General features: G+C 37.4%; 1 protein-coding gene across 6 annotated transcripts in view; it reads left to right on the forward strand.

Moving 5' to 3' along the window:
• Positions 1–12,886, forward strand: part of RGS7 (regulator of G protein signaling 7) — a 300,375-nt gene extending 287,489 nt beyond the window's left edge. For 3 of the 6 annotated variants that reach the window (XM_090263546.1, XM_090263550.1, XM_090263547.1), the window contains 3 exons: positions 582–671; positions 2,841–2,921; positions 12,188–12,886. In XM_090263546.1, coding sequence (XP_090119672.1) covers positions 582–671; positions 2,841–2,915 — 165 coding nt within the window. In that variant the 3' untranslated portion in view covers positions 2,916–2,921; positions 12,188–12,886. Of the gene's footprint in view, positions 1–581; positions 672–2,840; positions 2,922–6,388; positions 6,414–12,187 lie in introns of all 6 variants that reach the window. The other 3 variants (XM_090263548.1, XM_090263551.1, XM_090263549.1) reach the window with 3 other exon arrangements.
• Positions 12,887–15,481: the final 2,595 nt, after the last annotated feature.

Below are 15,481 nucleotides of genomic sequence, written 5' to 3' on the forward strand. Positions count from 1 at the left end.
TACAAACCAATTAGTATTAAATTATTAAATATTTATCTAATTTGTCACTGAATGAATAAAAAAGAGCATGCAAATGGGGAGATATAGCCATCAAATATTACATTATTTATTCTTTTACTTGTGCTCTGGCCCAAAGTGGATGGGGGTGACAATTTTCCATATAATTTGCACTAAAGAAAGATGCTTCAGTTGGGCGGTCTAGGATGACGTCACATCATTTGCTTTGGGCCTGGAGTAATTTTGAGAAATTGATTTATATTCTGAAACAATTCTTATAAATCAACAACTTCATTTGGAATCACTTAATGACATCCCATTAACTAAATTCCATTTTTTTAAAGGATTGAATGTGATTTATATTCTTTGTAGCTCCTCAACCAGTTTGAAAATTGATTCATGAATAAAATAATGAATTTGAGAATCTGCATGGTCTATGAACAGAAGGTATTCTCATCAGCGTCACTATGATTATTTCTAGCTGCTTCCAGATTGGCTTTTGAACCAATGTTTTATTCTTATCACTGTATTTGATTTTTCCTGAGAAATAATAAAGAAGCACCTTAATCATTATTTCTTTCTAGGAGCACATTTACAAATTGATGAAAAGCGATTCATACCCCCGTTTTATAAGATCCAGTGCCTATCAGGAGCTTCTACAGGCAAAGAAAAAGGTATTGGTTGTTTGTGACCTTTTCAGATCGGGTATTCAGTTATAGTTATTTGGAGTAGTTACCTCCACTGGGCCCAAGACGCTGGACAGATGGTAAGTGAATACACTCCAAGACCCTCCCCCAAACCTTTGCATTTTTAAGAGCCATTTAAGTTTTATTTTTTCTGTTTGTTGATTGCTTAGCTTCATTTTTGTTTGCTTCTGTAGATGTTCTTGCTTTACAAAGTTGTTTAGAAGCTGTTTTCATGTTTTATATTAGTCTTCCGTATGCCTAGCTCAAGGAAATCAGAAATTACAATGAGAAAGGAAAAGGTGGAAAACTTGAAGAGGGTTATCTTTGTTCAGTAAACTAGAATATATGTTTTCAGCCTCATACCCCATAACTAAAAATATCATTTTTTGATGATAGATGTCAAAATATAGTAAATATAGTCTGCTTCTAAATATGTTTCACTTGAAATTTAGCCTGGAACACTTGGTATACCCACAATGAGTTTTACCCACCTAATATGGTAGCCAAGCCCATTTTGGAAGAGTTGCGGTAGACCTCATTATTCAAATAATGTTTATAATCCAAGTCGCATTGTTGATAACATCCTATGTCAGCCATCTAACAGGGTGTAGAAAATCTGGATATAAACATCAGCATCACTCATTATTTTTTAATATTAAAAGTGTTCATGGCTTCTTGAAATTCTGAAATGAAACTTTAATTTTGTGTAATTGATGATCATCCTCCAGGCTAATGGAATCTTTCAAAGCCCAGTGCCTTTACAACTGGAAATAGATACTCTGTAGTCAGACTGTCCAGTAGCCACTAGACATGAGGGATTGTTTAAATTAAAATTTAAATTAATCAAGATTATACAATTCTAGCCAAATATTAAGTACTCAGTGGCAACAGCTACAGGCTGCTGAAATATTGGACAGCATAAAATGAAACTTCCATTCTTTCAGAAATTCCTTCTGGATAGCAATGCTTTATAAAATTAATACTGTTAATAACAGCAACCTGGTCCTGATAGAAAATTATTAGGAATGCCACTAGATTTTCAAATATTTAGACATTGCAGATGTCAGCATCAAAACTTCACATACCTACTTCATTTTAGTGCAAGTTTGCTTGAAATCACACCATTTTGTTTGCAAAAGAAGAATTTTGGTGTTTAAAATAAAATCTTTAATAAAAAGAGGCCTTCCTGGCCTCTCCTCCCTCCTTGGTCCCTCTGATTTAGGCCGTGATTTGGTGTTGCATGATTTCATCTTTCTGTCTTTTTCTGCTCTGTTGTCCTTGCTTTCTCCGTGTATGTGTGTGTGTGTGTGTGTGTGTGTGTGTGTGTGTCCCCTATTTCCCTTTGCCCTACACCATCCCATCACCCCCACATGTAAGTCGGAGCACTCAATGGATCGCAGAACGTCTTTTGAGAAATTTGCACAGAATGTGGTAAGTCTTATTTTTGGAAAAATTCCAAATCATTAGGTCCAATTAAGAAATTTCCCCAATTTTTAACCCCATTACCCACCCTAGGTCCTTTGATATAACAGCGAAGGTATTGCCTTTATTCAAATTCAGAACTTTTCTGCTAATCCTAATCTCAGCCCTTTCTAGAATAGATAAAGATGTCATATATGAAAAACTACATGCATCAAACTAAGATTTGGAAAGAAGTGTATATTATAATATGTAAAATTAAGAAATAATTATATTTTTATTTTTAGTCACTATAGCCCTTTCTTTATTAAAGATCATGCATGTATTTCTATGCTTTTTTCCCTTGACTTTTCCTAAAGCTTAAGAGATTGAGAACTATGAGGGTTATGTGCTTTCTACTTCTGCAGAGACAAAATGACCTAGTCAGCACTTTAAGGCCAAAGATTTGGTGTAAGTGGTGGTCGGTGATGAGATATGCCCTCCCAAAGTCCCACCACCATGCCTCTGTTATTCTTTATTTTTCAGAAAACTGTTGAAAATGATTCCATGACTCAGTCATTCAGGAGATTAGTAGTTTTTATACCACTGTTTTCTGAGTAGCTTGCCGTGTGTTTTGGTGATATATTTGTTTGTGGGATTCTTTCTTATTTTCTTTTCTTTGTATTGTACCAGTGCCTTTGGAACTTTCTGACATTGTGTAAGCTCCAACTAAAGCCTTCAACACATTTATTTTTATAGGGCAGAAACATCCCTATTTTCCCATGCCATAAAAACTGTACACCAACACTGAGGGCCAGCACTAACCTGTTATGAAAAGAGGTAGAAAAATCTTGGTTTATACTCAAGTCTGTCTGCATCGTCTGTTGAGTTGTGTGATTAGCTCCATGCTGCTGCTGCTGTGTGTGTGTATGTGTGCGTGTGTGTGTGTGTTGTGGCTTTTGCTATGATGGCTAGTTAAGTGGAGTTGTGTGTATTGACATGTAAACAAATTGGATTCGGCAACGATATGGTTTTTGTTTTTAGTTTCCTTCAAAGATTTTTGTGGTGGGGAATGTTAATCAGTTCTGTTTATGCATTGCCACTTGTGACTGTGCGCAGAGTATTTGAAAGTCTAAAAAGCAGTATATACTTGGAACATTCAATGTGATTGCATAAATTAAAGGGCTGAGAAATGAAGGACTCCGGAAATTAATTGCATGATAAACTTCACAAAATTTTGGCTGGCTCTAGTGGAATCTCTGACCTTTAACGTAAAATTTTCCTAAAGATACCTCAGAAGTCACTGTGGGAAGATAACATAAAAGAAATGCCTCTAGACTTTGGTGGAGAAAGTTGTACAGTGCTCAGTACATTGTTTAAGAATTGTTTCAAAGTCATCCTCTCCTAATGTAATGCTGACAGAATATTGTTCCTGAGACTACAGTGGAAGTCTCTGTGGTATAATTAAAAATAATAATGCGAGTTAAGGAAGATGGAAAGGGGAAGCAGAATGGTTATCTTTCCTCCAACACCATCCCTGATTATGACCAACTTCCCCATCTCCTAAAATAGCACCATATTTATTGATTTGTTTTGACTTCTTTAGATTCCACATATAAGTAAAGTCATATAGTATTTGTGTATCTCTGTCTAATTTCATTTAGCATAATACCTTCTAGGTTCAACTGTGTTGTCATAAATGACAAGATTTCATTATTTTTATTGCTGAAGAGTATTTTATTATATATTATATTATACTGTTATATATTACATAAATATTATATGTATGTTGCACATATATCTCCCACCTCTTTATCCATTCCTCTATCAATGGACCCCTAGGTTGCTATCATATCTTGGCTATTATAAATATTGCTACAGTGAAGATTGGGGTGCAAATACATTTTCAAATTAGTGTTTTCATTTTTGGTGGGTGGGGGATGGGTGGAAAAGAAGTAGGGGAATAAGCGGTACAAAGTTATAGTTATAAACTAAGTTACTGGGAAATAATGTATAGCACAGGGAATATAGCCAATAATATCATAATGACTTTGTATGATGGCAGGGGCTTACTAGATTATTGTGGTGCTTGCATTGCAAGGTATATAAACGCAGAATGACTGTTGTACACCGAGAACAATATACCACTTCATTGTAACTACTTTAATTTTTTAAAATAGCGCCACATTGTCACACACCACAAAGTTTAAGAAAGGATTGATAAGAAACGAGGGGAAGTGGGGATTAATCATCTACATCTTCATTAAAAATGTACACATTGAGTGCCAACTGTATTCCCAACATGTACTTTGTCTTGGGAACATGTAGAAGGTATAGACCTTAATTGTTAGGGTACCCAGTAATATAAACAAAATGTATGATGTGTAAGAGGTTGATAAACTACTTCTACTTGGTCCATTTTTAATTAGTGTCTATTTGTAGAAGTTTGTTTACATGTTCTAGCATTAAAATAGCATCACAAGAGTCTCACATACCAGTTAAAATGTCCTACTAGACAGATCTTCCCAGTACCATTGGAACGTCTGTTGGTTATTGAGACTAATAAACTCTTGGTCACTTTAGGAAATAATTATAATAAACAGCTAACAGTTGCATAGCATTTTACAATGTTCCAAGGACACTTGTTCCTTTTTGTGTGTTTTGTTCTGTTGTTTACATACACGACAATCTTGGGAGGTGGCTGGCATCCCCACCCTATTACCCAGGAGCAAAGTGAGGGATAATGAGATAAGGTCGCTTCACCGATACCACAATTTTTGAATGTTAGAACCAGGACTGGAAGCAAATTTTTCTAATTTTAAACTTATTACTCTAGAGACTACTTATTTTCTTTTCATTATGCCCAACAATGGAGGGATAATAATGACTCACATAATTGTTATACCTTCACCTTGGCTTGTATCTCAAGAAATCTCTTCTCCTGTGGTTTGCTCTTTTTTAAAATTTCCTTATCATCAGAGAAGTCTCTGAAGGTCTTTCAGGGGTTGCTATGTCCTCTCATGACTTTAAATGTTATTTTTATTTAGTTGACTTCATTCTCGTTTGACAAAATTCATACGATTCACTGATTGGAATAGTTGTTATGTCAATTTTCCAACCATTAAATTAAAATAGCATCTGTCTGCCCACATAAGCCTAATGGGAGAATAGACAGTATATAAGCATAAAAACAGGCTGGGAGTGTTTATCAATCACACCTTCAATCAAAATCCATAATCAAGTACCAACTGCCCTACCACCTCTTCTTAGTTGGTGTGTAGCAGAAATTAAATGAGCCTGGCTCTGGGCTAGAACGGTAAGAATGAGAATTAGAGACTGTTAATGCTGAACTCCCAGGAACTCACCTAAGCTAACCTCTTTCGGAGAAAAAATATACACCTTATCTCAATAAAGATAGTTCTCTACAGAACCTTTAAAAGAATCAGCAGACCCCCTCTGCTCTGGTGGTCTTATGCTGGTGCATTGGACCTGTAAGGTAAACTCTGGAGATGCAACAAATTACCAGAAATTGTGCAACCTCTGTGAAAGAATTTTAACAAAAGGACTGAGCTGTCTCTGAAATCAGTTGATCTTTTGGGAACAAATCTATACTCAATGCTGGAACTCATCAGTATACATATTCTTTAGAACACATGTACATATAAAATCCTGTAACTTGTTTGGAGTGAAAACTCCTTATGGAGTTTCTGACTAATACAGTTTATGCAGATTTCATATGAGCAGCAAAATGTGGTAAAATGAGCCCAGGCTCGTAAGCTTGAAGGGTTAATATTTAGGATGAAACCTAGTCCCGTGCTTTTTCCACATATGATTTTTTTTTTAGTCAGTTAATCTGCTGAACCTCAGTTTCTTCATCTGCAATCTCTCTACCCAAAAATAGCAGCAGTTAGCACTGTGCACAAATATATATAAAAATTAAAGAAATGGGATTGTGCTTTAAATATGCTTTTGAAGTATGCTTTATTTGCTAAAATTGCATCGTATCTATCTTCCATGTCACGTCTTCCATATTCTCCTCCATCACTCTAATCATTGACTACCTAAAATTCCTCCGAATGGACATGGCCATGATATATTTTTTCAGTCCTCTGTTGATGAACATTAAGATATTTATTTACTTACATATTGCCATTATAGATCAAAGTGTGGTGGACATCCTTAAAGTTAAATATTGACTTTTTTCTTATATGTATAACCACTTGAACTGCTTGGTTACATGGAATGCAAAATTATAAAAGATGTCTCTTTTTCTCTCTCCCATCTTTACTTTTTCTCTAACCCAACAGAGGAAAAAATAACTCCTTGTAGAAGGTAGGGATCAGACTTTGTGTTTCTGATTTCCAAAATCACTTTATTCGTGTTACACATTAATAACGGGCTTCCCTCCCCAATTGGTCTTTACTCTGAGGAGAATGGTAATTGCTTTCACTGCCTCCTTACATGGTCTTACCTGGCCTGTCTTGACTTTCATGTCCCTTGATAGCCTTTTCTTCCACAATGAAAAAGAAACAAACCTTAGAGTATTCAGAAAGGTCCTTTTCTAGATTGTATTTATACTAGTGAAGCTGCAGTTTAGTAAGACCTCCACTGAGTCAGTGAGATCCTCCACTTACATAAACATCACGCCTAGTGAAGCAAATCTTTGGCTTCACGTAGGCATCCGTCATGAACCACAAGCAGATCAGGAACTGTGAAAAGGAAGACTTTGGTTTCATGTCTGCCCAACTTAAGGAGGACTTTGTGCATATTCCTTTCCGGTTGAGTGCTGTAGGTTTTATTACTTGAGATTACAGGTATAGTCATATAGATAAACTATGTTAGAAAATTCCTAGAGCACCGTAAGTAAATATAAGTTATAAACTTGTCATTGTGTTTCCCTACCATAGATATTAACAGTAAACACATAAAGTGAGTCTGGACGAGGCTGGGCTGTTTTCTCCTCTTTTTTCTCTCATGCACCTGAAACTCATCTCATTTATCATTTTGTTGTTGATATATATGGTTACCCATCTTGTTTTATTGAAACTGAAGCTGCCTGTGGTGATAACTCATCTGAGAAAGCAATTTTGGGGCCACTGCAGCAAGCTATAAATTGGTTGTTATGAAATGTATCACACTATGTAGCCTATTTAGCTTGGACAATACATCTTTATTTTCCCCTAGTACCATCATTAGTTCTTAAATCGCCATTCAGGTTGTATAAGCTGTGAATTGCACAGTGGTTTTTGGTCCAAGAGCATCCAGTACAACCCAGGGGGTCCTAAGGGGTGCTTTTAGGTTGCTGAAGAGACAGCTCCCAGTGGGAAACGTCCCCTGCACTGCTACACATGCCAGAGGCAGAAGTTTCAGTAACATTTCCCAAAGCATCCTTCTCATAGACCCGAGGCCTTTGTTTTATGCCAGTGGCTATGAGGTCCCAGCTACTTGTGTAGCTGGAGACCATCCTGGGGGCTCTGTGTGACAAGTTTGTAACCCAAAAGCTCCCCTGTAACCAAGCACTACTGGATTCTTTGGTCCAACAAAGTAAAAACAGTCGCTGAGCACCTACTATGGGTCCAGCACTTTGCTCTCTAACTGAGAATTCATAGACCTACTCTTAGGAAGCTTGTAGTTTACAGGAGGATAGATATGAGCAGGAATAACTAAGTTGGGGATGCCACTAGCATGTGCACCAATGTTGGTTCATTCTTCTCACGAAAATTAACTGTTTAATAAACAGAACTAGCTCCCTAGTAGCTTCCTCATGTAAATTATAATGGTGTTTCTTAAAGCAGCACAGAGTAAGCAGGAAAAAAGAGTTAAGACCTAAGCAAGAGACCTACCTACTAAACAGCCGGGACCACCAGCCCTGAAGGAGAGAGAGAATAAAGGTAGAACAAGAGCCCTAGCTGGTATGGTTGGAGCATCATGCCATGAACTGAAAAGTCAAAGGTTTGATTCCTGGTCAGAGCACATGCCTGGGTTGTGGGTTCAGTCACCAGTAGGCAACCGATCGATGTTTCTCTTTCACATCTCTCTCTGTCTCTCTCTCTCTGTCTCTCCCCCACCCCCAAAATCAATAAGCATGTCCATGGTGAAGATAAAGTAAATAAATTAATTAAAAAAATAAAAATTACAAAAAGGTAGAACCAAAAAGAGGGATCAAGGACTTGATAACCTCAGCTGTGGTTCAGAGAAGGACCGGCATGAAGGCTTCCAGTCAGAGGAGCAGAACACAGAAAAGGTGCTTCTGAATCTTCAGGAACATGTGGGAGAAAGGAGGAGACAGTAGCAGGCAACAAACACTAGGAACTGGAAGGGAATACGAGAGTGGAGGTTAACATTTCTTTTAAAAGTCCAAAAGATGCTGACAATCCCCTGCTCTTCCCTTTAAGCTCTTCCAAGGCTCTCTTCTAAAAACCTGCCCCTTCATTTCCCCTTGGTTGCTTAGTGGCCTGCAGATTGGGAAGGACAGTACCAGCTAACCAAGGGGGGTAGTCACCCAAGCAAATGTGGCTTCTCTCTCCTTCCTCTATGCATTCGTGTCTGCACAACTTACTCCTACTGCTTTAAGCCCAAGAAAGTTATTTTAAATCAGGTAAAATTCATAACTGCTGATAGTTCACTTGGGAAAGTGAAGAGCACACACATAGGTAGTTTTCTTATGGGCGTGCGTGTTATTTTCCTAATTACAACAAAATCTCTCTGCAGCATATAAAGGTACGAAAGGAGTTGGTTTGGTGGAAGTTGTTTTATTGGGAGACACTAGAGAGTCCTCTGTTTATAGGATAGCTGTTCTGGAAGTTAGACGCTGTGTATTCTGAGGTTTATTCTGTCCTGAAACTGATTATGTGTTTCTTTATCTAGCATTTTGTCCACTAACTAGAGACAGTGTGACAGAATCTCAAAGGATCCTGAGTTTTTCTTTTGTTGTGTTCCAAGTTTCTGTCTTTGTCTTTCTCTACAGATTTCTGTTTCTAGTGTAACCTATTTCCTTTAGAATCTGGCAAAAAAAAAAGGATATAAATTATATAAAAAATACACAGTCATTTGATTCCAAATAAATATTGTTCGTACAGAGTTCAATTGTAAACAATGTGGTAAAAAATACTATTGGTAAGGGTATTTTAACGCTTTTAGTTTCCAAAATCAAGACTTTAGAACTTAGCTATAAAAGTTTCTCAAGTCCTTCAATTTAGACAAATTAAGAAAAGATCACTGTCAGGGGCTGATTCCGTACAGCCTTCAAGGAAATACAGGGCGAGGCAAAAGTAGGCTTCCAGTTGTTCGAATGGAAAATAATAAATAAGTAATCATACAAGAATAAACTCCTGTGTTTTGCATGCCCACAGTTGTAAACCTACGTGTGCCGCACTCTCTCTTTCCTTTCCTACCCAAAAGAAAAAAGATCAATGTTTTTTGTAATTTATGATTTTCCAATAGAGTGAGCAACCGATATTTCTTCGTGTACTAGGATAGCGCCCATGTATTTCTCTGTCCGGCGCTGAACAAGCCAGGATTTACACAGCGTTTACAGACAGATCCAAGCGACCTAGTCTTCAAGTGTAGATGACTCATTCGTCATCCACTCCATGTACTTTGGCCCCAGAGTGGGGTCCTTAAGTTCTTTTTACCGTGAGTTGTACTCATATTTGCCCTTAGCTGTCTCAAAACACTGCAAAACAATTCCTTATACATGTTTGGTAAGTCCATTTCACATGGAATGTTTTACTGTGTGACTATATTAAGATGTATGCATACGTTTTCCCATTTCTGTTCATCTGTTTTTCTATTATCACAAGCCCCTCAGTTTACTGTAGGGCTGTTTTTCTATGGGCTTCCATGAATGAGGATTTTATAATTATCTCCTGGGTCAACATCCTATCAAGCTAAACTTGTACCTCACTCCCTTTTTAATGAATGAAGCCCATACCAGGCCAAGTACTAATAGCTTCAAAGATATTTGCAAAAAATAAAAATAAATAAAATGGAGAAAGAAAACTGTGTTACTATTTATTACATTTGCAAAATTTACAGTAGTTTCCACAGTTCAAACAAAAAATGATTGTATCTGAGTTCAAATTGCTTCCTGTTTCAATATAACTATTTCATTCTTTTTCCCAATAGTTTGAACTAAATTACATTAATCTGTGGTTTTTAAAAGAAATAGTTTTAATATCTTCCCCCCTCCTCTATGATATAAAAATCCCCTCTTATGCCTCAACCAATATGTAGTTCTGTCTATTCCCATAGTGGCATTAGAAACAGTAAGCACTTCTTAAAAATATATTATTTAGCTTCAGAATGAATATATATGCACTCATAGTCAAATGTTTATATTAATAGCACAAGAGAATACAGTCATAAATGTAGAATATAGTATAGGCTTCAAGTATAGAAAACTTTTTTTATTCCAACATTGTTTAATGAACCTCCTGCTCAAGTTTAGGGTGGAAGAGTAGTATAATTGCAGCTTTCCATTCATTAACAATCCTCAGCCCTTATCAGAGTCAAAATAGCGACTTTGGGTCTCTGTGTCTTAATGAAATCGTATAACAGTAATCATAATAACAGTAATAAAATAATGAGACAATAGCGAACATAAACAGGGTACTTAAAATATTTGAAGAATAGTTTAAAGCAGTTTACTTGTATTATTCTTCAGAAAATCTTTTAAAGTAGATACTATTATTGCCCCCATTTTATGGATGAGTTAACAAGCCCAGAAGTGCTTTCGAGAAGAAACAAAATATTCTCTTTACAAGGCCGATACATAATGTAAAGTAGGGTATATTGTTAACATCCTGCCTTTTCTTCTATTACCCCACCCCACCCCATAAAGTAATGAAAGCATGCCTGAGTGAGAAAGACCTTTGCTAAACTCTGGCATCTTCTGCTGTCACTTACTGAAACCCAAGTTGTGAATTCTTTCCCCCCAGTTAAAAGGAAGTGGTGCTTGATCTTCATTCACTACTGACGTCAGCAAAAGGGCCCTTGTGAGTTTCCCATACAGGGTGTAGAGAAAGCTTGATTTTAAAATTATTAGTCATTTCTTAAACATAGTGTTCTTTTTTCCAAAATGTGGCCATGTGTGATGATTTTTCTCCCAACACCACCTCACCCCTCCATTAAACTCGGTGCCACATCAGGTAGCAAGTCAACACTATTGCTTTGACTAATTTGTTACTAATATATTATAGTTTTTTTAAAAATCTTTTTATTTTCTCTTATTATTTTAACCTCTGAAAGGTACAAATTCCACTCAACCAGTGGACCATCTATCTTATACTAGAACATACAACAAGAGATGCAACCGAAATTGACAATCTGCTATTCTGATCAGTTTTGCATGTCTTACTGCTCTAGAGTACTTGTAATTAACAGGGGCAGTTTTAGCTTTCGAGATTTCCCCCCAAAATGAATGTGTATTCTAGGTATTAATACAATATGTGGAATCACAATATATGGGATACTTCTGGGGTTGAGGTTGGAGGAAATCAGGTGGGAGAGCACAGGTAGATGCCTCAAGTTTGAAGAAAGGAGTAAAGAGATTTTTATCTTTAGATGTTTAATTGGTGCCTTTATCTCCATTGCTCTATAAGATAAGGGACGGAATCAGTCTTGAGTTTCCACCAGCTACCCCATTGAAAATTCACTTTATTTAATTAAATTACACCCTATGCAATCTAAATATTGGTAAAGCATCACTAACGCCAGCAATTGAACAAGAATGCATTCACATTGCTATCTTTCAGAGAAGCCTACTAGTTTTGCTGTAACTTGTTCATTACCAGTTGCTAACTTAGGTGTTGTATTATTGCTGAGCCTCGATGGAACGCTTCTGGACATGTTTCATGATCTGTGCTATGAACCCATCAGTCTGTTCGCAGTGGGGAGGAGGTGGGTGGGAGTGGGGAGAGAGGGAAGATCCTTTTGTTTGATGTGTTGGTGGGAGGGTGCTGGTCATGAAGTTTGAACTAAGATGCACCTAAAGGGTTCTGTGACCACCCTTGCTCAGAAATAAGCTGTAACAAGTAGATGTTATTTATAAGTAGGTTTTTCAGTGATCATACTGTTTTTTACCCTTGTTTATATTTTTTTCCCAGGGGAAATCTCTCACATCAAAGAGATTAACAAGTCTTGTTCAGTCTAACTAAAAGGACATCCTGTAGCATGGAAGCAGACTGGGTCGTTGCACATACTTTGTAGTCTGTGTTGTTCCCTGAAACAGAGGACATTAGACCAAGATGTTGCATGAGCAAAGGACCTGAATTGTTCTTCCTTTGTGTGCAGTAAGGCATTGCCATCTGCAAGGGACTCTACTGTCTCAATGCCTCCGTCTCAACATGTTGTCTGCTTACTTCCTCCTTGTACCAAGCTGGATCTGTGTCTTTTCCTTTTAATCAAGTTCAAGTGAAGTAAACCTTTTACTCCCCCCATCCCCCACCCCCTTCTACTCTCTCTTAAAGCTTCTGCTAGACACACAGCTCACTAAAAATTCAATCCATCACAAACTGGAGGAATTGTGAAAGAAAAAAAAAGCATATATTAATAAGTATACATATGGCTTCACATTTGTCAATCAACCGATTAGCACAGACGGTCTCACTTCACCAGTGTATTCACAGTCATAAACAAGCTCATATATTTGTCCATTGTCTATACATTCTCAGTTAATGTTTCTTGCATTTATTTTTATACTGTATTTAAATAAGAAACACCTTTTACTCCAAATGGATTAAAGTTGATTCCTTCTCTGTAAATTTGTGTATGTTTATATTGTTGTTTTACCTTTCATTAAAAGATGCCGAATCTCGTTGCTTTTGTAACCTTTGACTTTTGTGATAACTGAAAAAGAAGCTGCTCAGAGGGTGTCAACAAATGTAGAGCTACAATTTAAACTCTTGCCCTGGAGGTTAAGTTCAGAGCTTCAAGACAAGTTTGGATGGTACAATAGCCAGGCACAGGTTGCAAATGTCCAGTTTGGGGACTAATCCAGGCGCAGGTGCATCCCTTTACTCCTATGGAAAAAACAAACAAACTGGACGTCCACATTTTCAGGACTATCTACAGGTCCTTCTGTCTCATTACAAATATGCGTCTCTATGTTTTGCTAATCAATATTCTATTAGAATTAGGTTCTAGTGTGACTTCCCAACTGAAGAACTGATTTTTTTAAGTATAATTCTAAAAATGCCTTAGGTTGGTGACTCTTAACTCTTTGACAGTAACAAATTCCTTTGAGAACTTGACGGTAATTACTAATATTTAGTGAGTGCTTCCCAAGGGTCTGCCACTGTATTATGGTCTTCAAGTGCCCATAAAATATATCTAATCCTCACAGGCACCCTTATAAGATCATTTCTATAATTTTGAGAATATTGAGGCAAAGAGAAGGTAAGTGACTTATTGAAAGTCACACAGCCAAGCTGGGGGTGGGGGTGGGGGTTTGGTTAAAAAATCCAAGCACTCTTGATGCCAGAGGCCACAATATTACACCGATCCACATATGTCACACAACTTCCTTTGGTAAGTTAAGTGAAAAATCCATAAACACTGTTACATTGGAAACATTTGCACTGAATTTGAGGACATTTCACAGACTAGCCTCTGAAACTCATCCATGGGCCCCAGGTAAGAAACCTGACTCCCTTGAAGGATTGGATTAGTGACACAAAATGTTTTTCAGCTGGGATATGGATCTTACCTGCTTGCTTTTGCATCCAGCAAGGCATTCCAGACTCTAATTTTTTTGTTTGTTTGTTTTTGTTTTTTAAGAGGTCTGTTATCAATGTCTATTAACGACCAGGCAAATTTACATTCATGAAAAGTTTACCAACATTGGTGAGAAATCAGTAGTGGAGTCTGTTAGCTAGTTTATAAAACTGCCACAAGAAAATGGAAGAAACTTGATAGAACTTTGTGCATGGGCTATAATTTAAACACTGTGAATAGTTTCAGAAAGGTTTAATTATATGTCCATAGGTCTTTGTAAAAGGAATCCATAAAATGCAAAGAAATCAAAGTTTATGGATGTCCTCCCTCAAGAAGATTTAATTCAGGACAACTTTGGGCTGCCACTGAAGCTAGATTGAAACCCTAGCTGATAGAAACATGACTTGGAAGAACATAATAACCCTATTTAAAGAATATGATGCAGAAACAATGACCCTTGCACAAATATGATTGGTTATTTTGAAGACTATCTTTCACAAATTGTCAGCCCTCAAAAGCCCATCCTTACAGGCAATTTCAAATCATGGGTTTATACAGAAATGAAGGCAATGGAGGACCAAGAAGAGAAACCCTCAGGCAAGTATCCCCAAGTCAGGAGCTTCTAGTAAAACTATGGGTCAGTTTCTGAGTTCAAGTACATAAAAGCTTTACATGGTCTAATGACCCCACCACTTACTATGGTTTAGGCAGGACTTGGGCTATACAATGGTGGTATTTCAAGAGAAGCACATAGAAAAGTTAGGAGTTCAACCTTTTTAGCAGTTAAGTCAAGCATGGCAACTATTCCCACCCCATCTCGGGAAAATTTGATCTCTAAAGCACAGGTAAAGATTTCTCGCCCTGGCTGCTGTGGTCCAGTGGATTGAGCGTCGCCCTGTGAGCCAAGGGTCGCTGGTTCGATTCCCAGTCAGGGCACATGACTAGGTTGCATGTCAGGTCCCCAGTTGGGGGTGCGAGTGAGAGGCAACCACACAGTGATGTTTCTCTCCCTCTCTTTCTCCTTTCCCCTCTCTCTAAAAATAAATAAATAAACAAATAAATAATTTAAAAATTAAAAAAAATATATCTCTCACGTCTCTAATGAATGAACTGGTTAAGAAGACTTTTCTGCCTTAAAGCAATTTAAAAAGTCATCCAGCAAAGTAGTGGCCCCCCAGACTTTCCACACTTGCATTATGAAACTAACTCATCCTCTAAATTGTATTGGCCCACTACTTTCCTTGGCGATGCCACAGTAATGTTATCTACAAAGGGTTTTATGCCTGAATCAGAAGAGTGCTAGAAACATAGTCGGTGACCCCACCCAAGCTGTCTCCTGTTACACGCCACGGGAAGAAATGAAGGCAGAAACCCTCCCTCATCCTATGGCAAATGTGTGAGTTGATCTTGCTACTCAGGACTAGCAGATTCTGCCATTCTCCTGGGTGAGTGCTCAATTCTCTTTAAAGATGTGTAATGGTTTATGAATAGTGTTGGGGCATGAAGAAAGGTGAGTCTTGGCTACTTGCATAAATTTGGTCCAGCCCACATGCTCTAATTATCTGTCCACATAGGGCTTTGTGTCCTTGAATACATATGTGAAAGAGTACATGGGAATACCCACTGATTTTACTATGACTGTCTCTGCAAACTCTAAGACCCTATAAAACATTAGCATGAGATAA

This window comes from Furipterus horrens, unplaced genomic scaffold, assembly GCF_987537825.1.
Source record: "Furipterus horrens unplaced genomic scaffold, mFurHor1.1.pri manual_scaffold_15, whole genome shotgun sequence".
Taxonomy (NCBI): domain Eukaryota; kingdom Metazoa; phylum Chordata; class Mammalia; order Chiroptera; family Furipteridae; genus Furipterus; species Furipterus horrens.